This window comes from Dendrobium catenatum, unplaced genomic scaffold (genome assembly GCF_001605985.2).
Source record: "Dendrobium catenatum unplaced genomic scaffold, ASM160598v2 fragScaff_scaffold_1201, whole genome shotgun sequence".
Lineage (NCBI taxonomy): Eukaryota > Viridiplantae > Streptophyta > Magnoliopsida > Asparagales > Orchidaceae > Dendrobium > Dendrobium catenatum.
In genome coordinates this window covers 55,925-74,077 of record NW_021319663.1, presented here as the reverse complement: position 1 = coordinate 74,077, position 18,153 = coordinate 55,925, and the positions used below count along the sequence as shown (strand labels likewise).

The 18,153-nt window shown below is 40.8% G+C and overlaps 1 protein-coding gene across 1 annotated transcript in view; it reads right to left on the bottom strand.

The window, feature by feature from the left end:
* The window catches only part of LOC110100748 (E3 ubiquitin-protein ligase UPL5), a 33,186-nt gene extending 15,434 nt beyond the window's left edge, over window positions 1-17,752 (bottom strand). Inside the window, exon 1 of the mRNA XM_020828396.2 lies at window positions 15,864-17,752. Coding sequence (XP_020684055.1) covers window positions 15,864-17,517 — 1,654 coding nt within the window. The 5' untranslated portion in view covers window positions 17,518-17,752. The remainder of the gene's footprint in view (window positions 1-15,863) is intronic.
* Between the last annotated feature and the right edge of the window lie 401 nt (window positions 17,753-18,153).

Genomic DNA, 18,153 nt, shown 5'->3' with positions numbered 1-18,153 from the left:
AGCCGAATCGACTGTAACAAAATATCAAAATAAAGGGCAGAAAAAATACTTTTCTATAAAGATCAAACTCGGACTTCAATTCGCTTAGATTTACCTTCCCCTAGCCACAGAACTGAAAACCAACGCAGAAAACAAGGATGAGTCATACAACAGCTCTCAGCAATATAGATCAAACCTCCAATCAAAATCCTCAGAGTCACATTCAACACATCAGACGAGAATCCATGATCAGATCAGAACAGCATGTACATCGTACAACAGCAATCAGACATCAGAATCGATACAGATTGATCGATAATCAAATCGAACAGAAACAGAGAAATACATCATATTCAATACTGACAGAACATACGGAAATCAGAAAACCAGATATCAGGTATAAATCAACTTCCAATCAGAAGTCATATCAGAAGCAGACAGAATGCGTACGTGACATATCAGAATCAGATCATATCAGACAACAGAACAGAATCATAACATACAGAAATCAGAATTACAGGATCAGAAATCAGAAAATAGAAATCATTATCATTTACATTAACTATTATCAGGTGAAGTCAGTAACAAATTAAATCAGTACATAAATATTTTCAGAACATATCTTCCTTCGAGATCTCAGAACTTCCCCTTATATCTCCCTTGTGTTTCAGATGGTACGCACCAGACTCCCCTTATATATGCTCCCTTGGCGTCATCACCAGAATCTTCTCTCCTTATTAGCTCCCTTGTGCTACTAGGCACCCCAGAACTTCCCTATAAGCTGCCCAATTTGCTGTTGTGGGGCGTATTAGCACATTAGAACAGAACAGATATACGAATTTCAGAACTTTATTCAGAACTCTCAGAACTTCCCCTTTATATAGCTCACATTGTGTCTTATAGCACCTTCCCCTTTATAGCTTCAAAAGCATAACAACAAATCATAACATGTCATTTCAGAGCAAATCCGAGACAACATTAGAAATCGTACATAAATCCGGTCTCCCATGCGTAACGGCAGTATACGGATTTACTACAAAGATTTGACAGGAAATCAGAATTTATACCAAAATTACACAGAACATATCACCTAGAAATGATAATATAAGACTTTTTATCTACTTGTCACAACATATTTAGCACAACGAGTCAAAATATGTGCAAGTGCGAAGAAAACACCCGCGCTAGATCAAAATACCCGGTAAAATCCAAAATAATCAAATGCTCCCAGGAGAAATGGATGTAAGATATTCGCACGTGTTGTGTCTCCACTTGACAGCGAGTATGCTGCAACTCGTGAAACAGTATTCGAAAAGTTACGTTTGGATAAAACTGAACCAATCGGAAAATAACGTGACGAAAATTTGCTAACTAAAACGAAATCCGGACAGAGAAAGTCGTTCAAACTTCACCGTTCTGAAAATTGAGAAAGGCGGAATGTGCCTTACCTTGCGTACACCATTTCCTGAATTCTCTGTACTCGACGAACAAAAGGCCCCGGCGTTTGCCCGAAATCAAACTTCTCTCCACAAATCTCCTCGACCTTCTCTCTCCTCAAACGATTTTAGATATTATTTGAGTTTTCTCTCTCTTCAAAATGAGCTGATTTCAGCTTTAAATGCTCTGATTCGCCGGACGCCGATCGCACGATCGTCCGGACGAACTCGCTAAATAACACGATCGTCCCGGACGATCTGACCAAATTCCAACATCGTCTTGGGACGATTTCGCAGGACGATTAATTAATTTCTCAGGACGATTTGCTCTCTCTGGAACTTTTGTTCATACACTGATCGTCTGGACGACCCAAGATTCGGTGCCTGAACTGACAGTGCCCTCAACAAGTGTCTCTTTAGTTCCTCTAACATCATATCCCTTTTCTCCAAGTACTGCTCCACTAACAAAATTGGTGTGTTTGCATGCCCAAAATGCACCAAGTTTGGGGATCCCTTCCATACAGCACCTTAAAAAAGGAGTCATCTAAGAAGCTGAGTGGTACGATGTATTGTACCAATATTCAGCACATGCTAACAACTTGGCCCACATCCTTGGTGTTTCCGAAGCAAAACACCTCAAGTCTCCAAGCTCCTGTTGACTACCTCCGTTTGCCCGTCCATTTGAGAGTGGTAGGTGATGCTTCTCTTAAGAATTGTACCCTGCAACTTGAATAACTCCATCCAAACTGGCTGAGAAATACCTTATCGCGGTCAAAAACTATTGATTCTGGAACCCCGTGCAGTCTAACCACCTCTCTGATAATGTTTCAGCCACTGTGACGGCAGTGTAGGGGTGTCGTAAGGGAATAAAATGTGCATACTTACTCAGTCTGTCAACCACCGCCATAATGACTATGAACCCTTCAGATCGGGGTAGGTCATCTATGAAATCCATCAATACTTCTTCCCATACCCTGTTTGGAAGTGCTAAGGGTTGTAGTACCCCCAAGGGAGCCTTTTCCATGTACTTGTTTCTCTGACAAACCTTGCACCTCGCCACTATCTCCTCCACATTCTTATGCATACCCTTCTAGTATAATTCAATAGCCAATCTTCTATATGTCCTCTACACTCTAGAATGGACTCTAACCGCAGTCCCGTGAAACTCCTGCAATAGATGTGGAATATGGATGGAAGTTCTGGGCATCAAAAAACCTCCCTTGGTACAACAGCCTGTCCCCTCGAGGGCATAGCTTGAGTGGCTACTTCTATCCTTTAGCAGATTCATTCAGATCTTCTTAAACTATTCGTCATGCACACTTTCTTCCCGGATAGCCCCCCAATCCACCATCAGGGGTATTGAAATGGTCATCTCCTGGAGCTCTCCCCCACACCTGGATAAGGCATCAGCCGCCTTATTCTCCAACCCTAGTTGATACTGGATCTCGAAATCGTACCTCTATAATTTAAATAGCCACCTCTGATGTTCCTCCGTCACCATTCTCTGCTCCAAAATATATTTCAAGCTCCTTTGATATGTTCTGATGATGAAGTATTGTCCCAACAGGTATGGTCGCGACTTCTGAATAGCCAACATAATGACTATCAATTCTCATTCATATACAGACTTCAGTCTAGCTCTAGCTGATAAAGCCTGACTAAAGTAGGCTATGGGTCTATGATTCTGCATCAGCACTGCCCCTAACCCATATTCAGACGCATCTGTCTCCACCAAAAAAGTCTGACTAAAGTCTAGTAAAGACAAAGCGAGTATTGTGGTCATTACCTTCTTAAGTTTCTCGAAAGCTTGGGTAGCCGCTTCTCCCCACAAAAAGCTATCCTTCTTTAACGGCTCCGTCAAAGGCAAAGCTATGTTGTTGTACCCCTTCACAAACCTCCGGTAGTAACCCATCAATCCTAGGAAACCCCTTAGCTCTCTCAAGTTCCTAGGTAGAGGCCACTTCTCCATTGCTTCAAGTTTGACTGGATATGCTGCCACCCCTCATGAGATAACACATATCCAAAGTACTCTATACTAGTATGTGCAAAGCTGCATTTCTTCAGGTTGGCCTTGAGTTGATGCTCCTGTAGAACTCCAAAGACCACCATTAAATGCTCCAGGTGCTCCTCTTCGATCTTGCGATACATAAGTATGTCATCAAAGAAAACTAAGACAAACCTCCAGAGGTACAATCTAAACACCCTATTCATCAATGACTAGAAGGTAGCAGGGGCGTTTGTGAGACCAAATGGCATCACCAAGAACACGTAGTGCCCCTCGTGCATCCTGGAGGCCGTCTTCTGAATATCATCTTCCTTCATCCTGATTTGATGGTAGCCCGACTTCAAGTTCATCTTAGAAAACACCATTGCTATTTTTTTTTAGAAATTGGAATTATATGTTAATGAAAAGAATATTGGGATTTAGAAAAGATTGAATTTTGAGTTGAACTATATTTCATGTTGTCTTATTATTGGGATATTTTGATTTCACTTCATATCTTATGCTTTTTTTATGTTTTATATTATTCACTCATTAGTATATAAAAAATTTATCATTTTATGTTTACGCAATCTTTTGATTTTGAGGCTTACGCCTCGCCTCACGAATGAAAAACGCCTCAATACCCGAATACGCAATTTTAAACATTGGAAAACACTACTTCTTCATACAGCTCATCTAGTAGCTCATCGATCACTGGGATGAAAAACTTATCCGGCACAGTCTCCTTATTCAACATCATGAAATCCACACAAAACCTCCAGCTCTCATCCTTCTTCTTGACCAGTAAGATTGGACAAGAGAAAGGACTCACACTTTGTCTAAAGATCCTCGCTTTCAACATCTCCCTAATCAGCATCTCAATCTCATCCTTTTGAATTTTGGGGTAGCGATAGGGTCGTAAGCTAATCAGTAACACCCCCTCCTTCAAAATGATTGCATGCTCCTGCTTTCTGGGTGGTGGTAAGTCTTGACGTGGTTGGAACACCTCACTGAACTGTTGTATGAGTTGTACTGCAAGAAGAATGTCTTCCTCTTCCCCCACACTGAACCTCTCCAAGCGTTGAAATTCCACCAAATATCCACCTCCCACCTCATGTATAGTCTTGATCATGAATTTGAAAGATACTCTGGCCCTGGACAACCCTACATCGCCCTAGATCACCATCCTCTTTCCTCCCACCACCAGTTCCATCCTCAATGCTCCCCTATTGACCTTGGTTTGGCGAAAGGTCTGCAGCCACTTCATTCCCAGGATGACATTAGTACTATCCAACTCCAAGGGAAGAAAGTCATCCCCACCTGAATCCCCTAAATCGTCAGCACCACTCTCTTACAAACTCCTCTACCCATCTCCACCTTCCTAATGCCCATCATCACTCCATAGCCTCTAGTGTTCACTAATTTCACCCCCAATAGATTTACAATCTAATTAGAGATAAAATTGTGGGTAGTCCCACTATCGATCAACACCACTACCTCCTTGTCGGTTATTTCTCCTCTTACTTTTATGGTATGATTCGGGATAAATCCCACCACAGAGTTTAAAGAGACTTCTGCAAAATTTAGATGCAAATTCTCTTCGTCCTCCACCACTATCCCGCTCTCTCCTCCCTCTTTAGTTTCCTCGTCATCACAGATGGTGAGAACCTGAAGAGTTCAGTCCTTACACCTATGCCTTGGCACATACTGCTCATCACATCTAAAACACAACACTCTAGCCCTCTTCACATGTATCTCCTTCTCAGTAAGCTTCTTGAAGTTCCTCCCTCATCCACCCTTCTTCCTTGATACCTCTCTCAAACTGTCTGGTGTAAGCACTTTGGAAGCTAAGAAGGTGGTGGCCATCTTATATGACCCCCCCCCCCCTTGAGTTACTCCCCCTAGCTCCCCTCTTTAGATACTTCTGGTCCACCAACTGTGTTAACTCCATGGCTTCCCCCAAGTCTCATGGCCTCATCACCCTAACTGCTGCTCGGATCTCCAGTTTAAGGCCCTTCATAAAATTCCCTTATAGTACTATCTCTGAGAGTAAATCTAGCCTACTAGTAAGGTACTCGAACCTGTCACAGTACTCTTTCACAGTCCCCTACTGCGTCAGGACGAAAAACTGCTCATGAAAGACTCTTCCCCTACTGGTTCAGAAACGTTCTAATAAGCAATCTTTGAACTCCCTCTAGCGCCGAATGGGTCGCCTCATGTCCCGCCACTAGTATCATGCCAATGCATTCCTTTCTAAGCACAGTCCTGCAGCTGTCAATTTCTCCTCTATCATCTCGTTGATTGCAAAGTATCGCCCCACCTTGTAAATCCATCCATGTGCATCCTCGCCCTCAAAAGATTGGCATCTTAAGCTTTCTCACCTTCGGGTCACCCCCGTTTCTCCAGAATCCTCCATAATCTCCCATCCCCTGAAGAGGATGTATTCCCCAATTGTAACGATCTTTCCTCCGACGATCATACCCGAACCCTTCATCACCTTCCCCTCTTCTTCTTTCAAAATCAACACCCCGGTGGTAGAAATCATCCTTTGGATCGACGTGCTCTGATACTAATTTGATAGAAAATACTTGAGTTCGCAAGTAACCATAAGGGAAAAATCTTGAGTTTGCAAGCAAACGTAACAATAATTGGTGAAAATAGCATGAAATTATTATGAAGCAGCCTAAACTTGCACAGGATGGGCCGGTTCGGACTTATAGGAGGCGGACTAAGCCTTCTCCTCTTAAACCCATTACTTAAGTGGGTGGGTCCCACCTCCTTCGGCGGCAACTAGAGAGAGAGGAGGGGGCGGTTCATGCAAGAGAGGAATTTGAAATAAAATTATATTATTAAGCTTTTAATTAGGAAGGATGTATTTAAAGAGCATAAGATGCTAGGGTTAGGGCATGCTTGTATTGTTTGTTCTTTTGGAGAGTTCCTCGACATCTTGGGCTTTAGATTTACAACTAGAGATTGGGAGAGACGATCCTCCTCTCGAATTGAGGATCAATTGTATTTTGCTTTGAGTTTTGCTTTGTTTTGTTCCACTATCGCAATTTATCGCTTCTAGTTTGATTTGTCCAAGTTTTTTGTTTCTTCTCACTGTTTTGAGCCAATTATTGCTAGGGTTGCTTGCGAAAACAAGTAAATCTGTTAGGATTACTTGCGAACTCTAGTATTTCCTATCAAATTGGTATCAGAGCAAGTCTTGGGACCGATGGAGGGCTATTTTGGCAAATTCCAGCATTAGTTTTTGGCTCGGAAAAGGAGGAAGTTGCTATTTTTTTAGTCCCAATTTCAGATTTTGTGAATCTACAAACTCCGGATTGTAATGGCAGCCAAAAATGTGGATGCTTAGGAAGAAAGGCTTGAAGGGGACATAATGAAGAAAATGTTAGAAATTCCTCCATGGAAGGACAAGTAGCCGATCTCTGGGACATGATGAAGAAAATGTTAGAAATTCAAAACCAAATGGTGGCTTTCATGGCAAAAGGTGTGGAAGAGAAAAGCACAAATTCTGAAATCCGTAAGGAGGAAGATGAGGTGGAATCATGAAAGTAGAGAGAAGAAGACCCCATCTGGAGCCTATCAAGATGGAAGAAAGAGGAGGCGTATATGGGGAACGCCAGGAGGGATACTATGGCCGTCGAGTGCTGATTTTGAAGAAATAAGGGGGGAATTTGAAGGGGTTATGGGCAATGGCAGGGCAAGGGAAGATTGGGAGACGTGGGGAGGGTCTAGCGCTTGGGAGAGGGGAAACTATGGAAGAATAAGGGGGAATTGTGGCGACCAGAAGGTTAGGAAGTTGAAGATGCTCATATTTGAAGGAGAAGATGCGTATGGGTGGATTTATAAGGTGAAGCGATACTTTGCCGTCAATGAGCTGATGGAGGAGAAGTTGACAGCGGCAGGTTTGTGCTTGGAAGGAAAGGCTCTGTCTTGGTATTAGTGGAGAGACCAGAGGAGACCTATCAGGAAGTGAAGGGAATTCAAGAACTGAATAACAGAACGTTTCTAAACCGACACGGGATGAGATTTCTATGAGCAGTTCTTTGCTCTGACGTAAAAGGGATCAATAGCAGACTACCATGAACGATTTGAGCACCTAGCCAGTAGGGTGGAGCGATTATCAGATACGATATTGGAGGGAAATTTCATGAAGGGGTTAAAGGCGGATATTCGAGCAGCAGTGCAGGTTCTAATGCCCCGTGACTTGGGGGAGGCCATGAAGTTGGCCCAGCTAGTCGAAAATCAGAGAAATATGGAGAGGGGAGCTAGGAGTAGCAGCATAGGGGGAACTAACAGGATGATGACCACCCATCTAGCACCTAAAGGTCCTGCAGCAGGAGGGAGTCGGAAGGTCACCAAGGAGAAGACAGTTGGAGGGAGTGAGAAAACTTTTTAAGTGGCTGACATAAAAAGAGATGCAGGAGAAGAGGGCTAAGGGGTTGTGCTTTAGGTGCGATGAAAAGTATACGTCAGGGCATCGGTGTAAGGACCGAACTCTTCAGGTTCTCACTGTCTATGATGACGAGGAAACTGAGGGAGGTGAGGAGGAGACAGATGAGGAGACGGAGGTGAAGCTACATTTGGATATGGCTGAGGTTTCCCTGAACACATTGGTAGGATTCACTACGAATCATACCATAAAGGTGAAGGGGGAGATAGAGGACAGAGAGGTAGTGGTGCTGATTGATAGTGGGGCTACTGCTACTCACAATTTTATTTCCACTCAGGTCGTCGACCAATTGGGAGTGAGATTGGTGGATACTGGTTGTTACGGGATGATGATGGGTACGGGGAAAGTGGAGAAAGGTCAGGAGATTTGCAAAGTGCTACTGACTATATAGGGGATTCAGGTGAGGGAAGATTTTCTTCCACTGGTGCTTGGTAGTACCAGATGTCATCCTGGGGATGAGATGGCTATAAACTTTGGGAGACACCAAAGTGAATTGAGGAGCACTCACGATGAAGTTGATGGTAGATGGAAGAAAGGTGGTGATTAAAGGGAGATGCAGGGCTATCCAAATCCATTTTTCTCTTAAAACTATAGTGAGGGATATACAGTTGGCAGGCGGAGGACATTTGGTGTAGCTGCACAATTTGGAGGGAGCTAGATTAAAGCGAGAGGACATACCCATCTTCATACAACCGTTGATTAAGCAGTTCCAAGAAGCGTTTCAGCCACCTTATGGATTGCCACCGTAGAGGGAGCAGGAGCACGCCAATATGTTGGAGGATGTGTCACCCATCAGTGTACGGCCTTATCGCTACCCTCAGTTTCAAAAAGATGAAATCAAAAAGTTAATTAGAGAGATGCTGGAGGCAGAAATCATCAGACCCAGCACAGTCCCTTCTCTAGTCCAATTCTATTGGTGAAGAAGAAGGATGGCATCTGGCGATTTTGTGTGGACTATAGAGCGCTCAACAAGAAAATTATACCTAACAAGTTTCCTACACCAATTGTTGACGAGCTGCTAGATGAATTGAGTGGAACAATGATATTCAGCAAGATAGACTTGAAATCATGATACCATCAGATCCGAATGGAGGATGTGCCCAAAACTGCCTTCATAACTCATGAGGGACACTATGAGTTCCTAGTGATGTTTTTTGGCCTCACCAATGCTTCAACCACTTTCCAAGCACTTATGAATAAGGTTTTCAAATATTATCTCAGACGGCTCGTACTGGTATTCTTCGATGACATCCTAGTCTAAAGTAGGACAGAAGATGAGCACTTGGAGCATTTAAAAAAGGTGTTAGAGGTGCTGCAAGAGCACCAGCTAAGAGACAATTTGAAAAAGTGTTGCTTCGCACAAGCCAATGTAGAGTACTTGGGCCATATTGTATCAAAAGAAGGGGAGGTTGCAGATTAGTCCAAAATTGAGGCAATACTAAAGTGGTCAGTGCCTAAAAATCTGAAGGAGCTGAGGGGATTTCTAAAATTGACGAGTTACTACAGAAGGTTTATAAAGGAGTACAACATCATAGCATGGCCACTCATTGAGCAGTTGAAGAATGACGGGTTCCTATGGGAGAAGGCGGACACTTCAGCATTTGAGAGCTTGAAGAAGGCTATGACAACGGTACCGGTCCTAGCGTTGCCAAATTTCACTCAAATATTCATAGTGAAAAACGATGCATCCAGGTACGTATTGGGAGCAATGCTTATGCAGAATCATATGCTTATTGTCTATTTCAGCCATATTTTGACTGCTATAGCCAGGCTGAAGTCTGTCTATGAGAGATAATTAATGACCATCGTGTTGGCCATCCAGAAGTGGTGGCCCTATCTACATGAGAGGCATTTCAATGTAAGGACAAATCAACAGAGCTTGAAATACCTGCTGGAATAGTGGATGGTAACAGAGAAGCATCAAAGATGGTTGTCCAGGTTGTTGGGGTATAATTTTGAGATTCAGTACAGGCCAGGAGTGGAGAACAAGGCAGCACATGCCTTGTCTTGATGTATGGGGGAGCTGCAGACAGTGGCACTATCTTTTGTTTTGATGCTTGATTGGGAGGCTATTAGAAAGGAAAGTGCTAGAAATGAGGATTTGGGAAAAATCATGACATATTTACTGAAGGAAGAGGGTAGCCACCCAGGGTAGTCATTGGAGGGGGGTAGACTGCTGTATTAGGGGAGGTTTGTAATGCCCTGGTCTTCGATCCACATCCCAAACTTACTCCAGAAGTTTCATGGGAGCACAATGGGAGGGCAATTCAGGAGTGCATAAGACATTCAAGAGGCTAGCTTTGGAGCTTTACTGGAAGGGGATGAATAAATATGTAGATAGGAGATGGTGTCTAGATGTGAGATCTGTCAAAGGAACAAATACTTAGCCAAGTCACCAGGAGGACTACTACAGTCGTTGGCTCTACCGGGACGAGTATGGGAGGAGATATTCATGGACTTCATAGATGAGTTGCCCCGTTCAGAAGGTTCATGGTGATTTTAGTGGTGGTGGACAAGCTGAACAAGTATGCACATTTCATCCCCCTCCGACACGCCTACACAGTAGTGAAAATGGCTTTAGCTTTCATCAGAGAGGTGGTCTGATTACATGAAGTACCAGAGGCGATAGTATCAGATAGAGATAAGGTGTTCCACAGCCACTTTTGGAGGAAGTTGTTCAGATTACAGGGAACAGTTCTAAAGAGGAGCACAGCTTACCACTCACAGACGGATAGCCAAACAGAAGTAGTCAATAGGAGCTTGGAGACTTACCTGAGGTGTTTTGTGTCAGAGACACCAAAGCTATGGGCTAAGTGGCTATCGTAGGCTGAGTACTGATACAATACCTCTTTTCATTCGGCGTCACAGATGACCCCATTCAAGGTGTTGTACGGACATGACATCCCCACTTGGTGCACTTTGGGAGTAGCAGTACTCCAGTTTCTTCAGTGGAGGAGTACTTGGAGGAGAGGGATTGAGTGCTAGACGAGTTGAAGAGACATCTACTGAGAGCTCAACATATTATGAAGAAACAAGCTGATGGGCATAGGAAGGACATCCAGTTTGAAGTGGGGGAGAGGGTGTTCTTAAAGCTCCGACCGTATAGACAGAAGACAGTCACCAATAGGAGGAATGAGAAGCTAGCCCCTAGGTACTTTGACATTACGAGGTATTGGAGAAAATATGAGCGGTTGCGTACCATCTGAAATTACCACCAACGGCAACTATACATCCGATTTTTCATGTATCCCAGCTGAGAAGAGCCATTGGAGATTATACAACTAGCCCAGAGTTACCTGTGACACTCATAGAGGATTTATAGGTGATTATGGAACCTTTAGAGTTGATGGGGGTTCGCCAGAAAGGAGATGAAGCTAAAGAAGTACTAATCAAGTGGAAAAATCTTTCGAAATACGATGCCGTGTGGGAACCTTATGAGAGGGTGAAACATCAGTTTCCCAATTTCCACATTGAGGACAATGTGGTTCTTTGGGAAGGGGGTATTGTTACTAAGCAGCCTAAACCGGTCCAGGAGGGGTCAGTTCGGACTTACAGGAGGCCGTCTCCTCTTAAACGGGCGGATCCCACCTCCTTGAGCGGCAACTAGAGAGAGAGAAGGGGCGGTTCATGTAAGAGAGGAATTTGAAATAAAATTATATTAAGAAGCTTTTAATTAGGAAGGATGTATTTAAAGATGATGAGAGGGGCTAGGGTTACGGCATGCTTATATTGTTTGTTCTTTTGGAGAGTTCCTGGGCTCCTTGGGCTCTAGATCTACAATCTAGAGATTGGGAGAAGATCCTCTCGAATTGAAGATCAATTGTATCTTGCTTTGAGTTTTGCTTTGTTTTAATTCCATTATCGCAATCTATTGCTTCTAAGTTTTATTTGTCCAAGTTTCTTGTTTCTTCTCGTTGTTTTGAGCCAATTATTACTAGGGTTGCTTACAAACTCAAGTAAATACGTTAGGATTACTTGCAAACTTAAGTATTTCCTATCAGAAATATGTTGATTTCAGAGAGAAATTAGTAATACGACGTACAAATTTTAGAAAATTGGAGAGAAAACACAAAGAAACTTATTCTATTCAATCCACGAACAAGAAAACAATACAAGATACAAGTTTCTTCAATTCGAGAGGAAGAAACAACTCTCCAAATCTCTAGCAAAGCCTAGAGCCCAAAAGAACATATCCTAGATCTCAAATCTCTTCTCCAATTCAATTATAACCCTAACCTATGATGCACCGACACTTCTCCTCAAAGAGGAGTGCAGTGTCCGACACGACACTCGTCCGAAACTCCTCCGACATGTGTCGGACACATCGAAAACGTGTCTGATTAAAAAATATTAAATGCAAATTGGACACGCGTGTCGGACACGCGTATCTTAAATATTTTATGAATTTTTTAAAATATAATTTCTTGTATTTTGCGGGATTTAAACTAAATTTCTTATTTTCTATCCACAACATCAAATCAACATCCGCACTTAGGAGAAATAGAGAATATCCATTATGATTTAGGAGGAATATAATCTTCGTCTTCTATCAAGGAAAACCTCACTTTATATGACATGTGATAATAAGATGTGGGATGTTACTGGAGATGGGTTCGAGTGCCTTGATGATATGAGATTATTGGAGGTTACAAATCTTTCTCTAGATGAACCAGAGTTGGAAGCAATGATATTCAATGATGATGATATTGATGGTCAAAAATCAACATCTGAACCTAATTCTATCATTCCCTCTATTGAGTAGTTGGACCTTCATGTTGTACTAAATGGTTTTTTGCTTATATTTTTGTGGTTGTACTAATATTTTGTACTAAACATTTTTATGTTATAAGCTAAACAAGTTATCATTAAATTGATTTATTATTCCTTGTCATTTTTAATATAATGTCGTCATAATTTCTATATATTATATTAAAAAATTATTATGCCGTGTCAACGCCGCACCCGTGTCCTATATTTTTTAAAAATGCTGTGTCTCGTGTCTGTGTCGTGTCCGTGTCGACGTGTCCGTGTCAGTGCATCATAGACCCTAACCCTAACAAGAAAAAAGAAATTAAAGAAAAAGGATAATTTCTAATTCCCTAAACAGCCCTTAATTTCAGATTTTCCCTCCAACCCATCACTAATTAGTGTGTGGACCCCATCACACCAGCCGCCCCCCTCTTCTCTCTCTCTTCCTAGTTCCACCCCACCCTTGGTCGCCTTTGATACACCTGAACCAGTCCTGGATGGACCAATTCAGCGGGCCCTCCTTGGGCCGGCTAACAGTGTCTCCTTCATCTTCTTAAAAGCATAAAGAGCATAATAGTTAATTCACTATAAACGAATCAAATGTTCCTAATTGGAAACTAAAAAGAACAACAACCCAGGATTCAAAACAAATTGAAGCTCTTACATCAGTTTTATAAACTCATACAACATGCGTCTCCGTCAAAATCAGCAGATTAGAACAAAATGTCAACAGATATGCAGCATGATCATTCATGGATCAAAATTTTCTAGAACAAATGAAATGTAGTGGCTATGTTGACTAAGAGGCGGCAATCAGCAAAAGCTAGGACATATTTTATTCTGTCAATTATCATTATAGCATCAAAAAACCCCACTAGAACCATTGGAAATCATAACAAGCAATCTTAAGCATATGTGCAAACTTTCTACACACAAAGCCAATCCCGGTCAAAGTGATAGATCTCCACTTACAAATTTCTTTATAAAAGTTCATAAATAGTGTAAATTTGGGATTAGAATCGCATAGTATTCCAATAATTTAATTCATCACGTTCTACTGACATTTCTAGGACTAGCTTTGCCTCTTCCCTTGAACAAGAGGCAATGAGTTTCTCTGCCTGAAGAAGAAGGAGGTTCTCTGCTTGCAGTTCACAAAGGACTATGTTAATGGAACTCCAAGGAGATATGAAAGAGTGGACGCAAGTTTGTTAGAGCTAAAACACTATTAATATATTTAAATTGCTCGTTTTTTTCATTTCCACGCGTTAATTTCTTATCTTTAGTTGTTTGCCTAAAGTTTAAAAATATGCAATTGAAACACTCCACAAACCAAGGCAAACAAAAAAAAAGTTGAGTGGTACAAGCCTCACATGGAATAATTGAGGTAAAAATCAATTGAGGCACTCCTCAATGAATTTTTTATGAGACAAGCCTCCATCTGATGGTATTGGGCGCTTTTCAATCTATGATCCCAAAGCCCAATTACCCTTACAATTTAAATCTAAACCTATTTCATTCAGAAAAAAAAAAAAAACTAAAATGTTAAATTGAGAACGTCAGGACCATCACGAGCAGCATGACACAAGGAATTCGGTATGCAAGACTATGCCACTATGGCTTTCCCACCTCCTTCAATGGTGCTCTATTGTCATCACTACCCTTGGCATCACATCTTTGTCGGCGTCCCTACCATGCTAGCAACCCTAATTTATAGCACTTCTTCGTCTTAAATTATTTTATCTCCTCTCTTATTTGTTTCTTTATTTAGAAATCGTTTTCTTTGATTCATCATTTCGTGTTCTATGTTTTGAATGAACTTTTCAACTTAGCATTATTTGAAAATGTTTAGAAGTTCTAAAACACGTCCAATGTGAAATATAAAAGATCTTACATGGAAGTTTAGTGTTCAAGTGCAATTTTTCACGAGTAAAAGACATAAGTTTATTTGAAATAAAATTATTGTTATAAAGTAATAAACAGAGTTGTTACACGAATGAAAGAACATATTTTTAGTTCTCATAACAATGTTGCATCATCAGCAGCCCAAGAGGCAACAAGAAGAGGAAAAGACAAGTTCCACACACCCAAAAGCTTGCACACTTCTCTAATTTCAGAGCTAAACATCAGCTCATAATGAGCTACACCTCCACTAGATATTAATGAGCTGGCACCACTAGAATTTCAACAGCTAAAGCTCAAACCGAAAACAGCCAAGGCCCTCTTGAAACCAAAAAACAACCCAAAGGATAAGGTGGACCCCAAAACTGGCAAACCCAAGGCAAGCATAAACCAAACCTTTTCCTACCATGATCATTGGATTTACCACCATTATTGGATAGCATAAAAATAAAACAAAAATAGAAAATATAACTAATATTGTTCAAAACAAAAATAATGCAAAAATCTAAATGCATCAGCATTTAACATATATAGTTACTTGAAACTTAGATATTGATATAAATTTTTTTAAAATAAATCTAATGTGTGGATCAATGCATGGTAGATACCCTACTAGAAGGAACGAACAGTTTCTTCACCCATCTAGTTCCCAATGTACTTAGTGACAACATATCAACAGCTCATGCACAGAATTGAAATCCAGGCATACACCTGAAGTGATTAAATTAAATTACTCTTCGACCTAGGAAAAAAATTATCATAAAAATAGAGAAAATAGAAAGAAAGCAAGAGCTTATCAATCAAGTTTAGACTTGAATTATGATGTAAAATCTCGGGTAATCTGGTAAAAGAAATGTCTTCAAATTCAAAAAAAAAAAATTCAACAACTAAAAGATGCATAAAGAATTAACATCCCTATATTTACATAAGAATGTGATGTAACATAAATTGATAATAAAATTTATAAAAAGAATATTTGAAAAAACTTAAAATTTTTGGATTCGCAAGTCTTCTTTATGGGATCAAACTCTATTATGTACACATGACAGTGTATATTCAATCCAGTGCCTGTAAAAGAATTAGGAGCTACTATTGACATCAAATATTTCTTAAAGGCTAATAAATCTGAACTATAATTTCCCCCTTTTATGCATTAACATAACGATAATCAGCTAAAAAAACATAAAAGGCTTATAAGAATAGATAAAATGTCGTATGCTCTTCATTTAAACTATAGCACAATATCCTTTAAATGTATATAAATGGAATCATAATCTAGGAAATCAAGAAAAACACAAAATGCCAATTGTAGTCAAAATAAGTCATGAAAAATAATTTCAAGTAAGAATGAACCCACCAGGATTTGGAAAGAACCTTCTAGGATTATTAGGACATGACAAGAAGAGGACATGTTGAGGACTAAAGATTGCATGGCACACTAAACGAAACCACTCCCTTAAAACACCAGGACCTGTAGCTTCTTCATTTTTGAACACCACAAAAAGCTCACCTCGCAGTGCACTGGCCTCAACTTGGCCAATGTACTCAAATGACTCGTTTAACAGTTGAGGCCTGTCTATAAGCATTTCATGAAACTCCTGAAAAACAGAACTTCTATCAGGGAACAACATCATCACCAATTTTTTTCTCGTTTCAAAATCAGTGATATCTTTGAACTTAAGAAGCCAACGCTGATCCTCACTCCTCCCGACATGTTTAATGAGAGCATTCAAGGGGACTTTCCGTGCAAGCAGAACAGCGTGCAGCAACTGACCTGCATTCTCATAAATTTTAGCAAAATTATGGCATTCACGAAGAATAGGTAGAATGTTACTCCAACGCACCAACTCAGAATCAATTTTTGCACCAGTATTCAGAACCATAAACTGGTCTACATTATCTAGACCCTGGTCAACTTTCTCCAGAAGTTTTAGAAATACTGCATGCAAAACAGTAGCCCATTCCTCGCACATGTCGAGAGGGCTCTTGTACATTGATTCCGGAACGGAACCTTCCCCTCCCAACCATCCTCGTATTGCTAGTCGCAGAGCTTTTAAGAAGTTAGAGAAATCAATAACACGATCAGATGCCAAATAACTTCTTTCTGATGGAAACATGAAATTTGCCTCAGACAGCTCCGCGACAAAAGGGTAGAGCTTAGTTACCATATCCCTCGTTCCATTCAAGTAAAACTTTCGGTCCTGAGACACTAGCAAAGACCCCAGAGCGCTTCGGCAAGAAATATAAAGGGAATCCATCTTGCTAACCGTCCCAGCAAGCAATTTACAGAATTCAAACAATATTGGAGTACACTGAAGGAATGCAGGCTTCGAAAGGTATAGTGAATTCCAAGTGAAGAAAAGGAAAATGACTTCTTTTCCAATTGCTCTAATTTGCTTGAACTGTGACAAATAAAGTTTCACAAAAGCAATATGGGCCTTTGCCGAAATTAAAACTTGAAAATGCCCAACGGCATCATCATCCATTTTGGGGGTCATTGCAAGGAATTTTTTAACAAGGGATACAATACTAGGAATACCTTTACCGTCAGGTTCACCAAGGGCAAGCATGTCTGTGATCGCAGAGAGCATCTCGTCGAGAACCTGCCATGAGCTGGGGAACCTCGAGCTCCAAAGTCGGCATGTGAGGTGAAGAGTGGTGTCCTTCTCGATGGCGCACTCGGCAAGGGTCGAACCTTCAGAAAGAAGCCGATTGCGGTAAATGAGGCGATGATCGGTCGATATTACTCCAGTAACAGAGCTTATCCGCGCGATTATGGATTCAACAGTTGAATCGGCGGTAGCATGGAGCACTAGGGTTTTAGAGAATACGCGGACGAAGAAATGGAGTACTGTGTGGTCGATGTCGGCATCTCGCATGTAAACAGCGGCGTCGAAATGGAGTGATTGGGTGATGTCAAGGGAGGCACAGCAGTCGCAATTGCGTTTGGAGGGGAGATGTAAGAGGGAGATGACGGAGTCGAGAGGTAGGGAGCGGTCTAAGCGGGACATCTATGGCGGTCCGGCGGAGGGACGAAAAAGCCGTAAGTTAGTAGTGGTGGTTGTGGTGGTGATGATGGTGGTTATGGCGGTAGTGCTCGTAGTGGTGACTTCGGTGCTTGTTAATGGAGATATAGGAGTTTAGGAAAGTTTTGCGGGCTTCGTAGAGAGAAGAAACGAAGCAAAAGAGGCAGGACAACCCGTCGGATGCAATATCTCTCCCCCACAAGAAACCAGGCCAGTTTTTGACTGCTTTCTGAATTTAGGCGGCTCTAATAAATTTTTTATTAGAATAAAATTAAATGATAGTGAATTTTAAATTTATTTTAAATTAGAGTATTATAAAAGTTATATATATAATATTAATTTTAAGATAAATTGAATAGCATTAATGCTCATCATAACATAATTTATTTTAGAACATAATATAAGTTTCTTTAACTTTTTTATATTATATTGATTTCAAAGCATCCTAATAGCATTTTAATTAAATTTAATCAAAATATCATAATCAATTTTTTTTATGTAACTGATATAAGGTTATTATAATGATACTAGAAAAAACTTTAATTAATTGTATATATTAGGTGAGGTTCGCTATTTTTTCAAAGTAAAAATATAATCTATAAGATTTATATTATATATTTA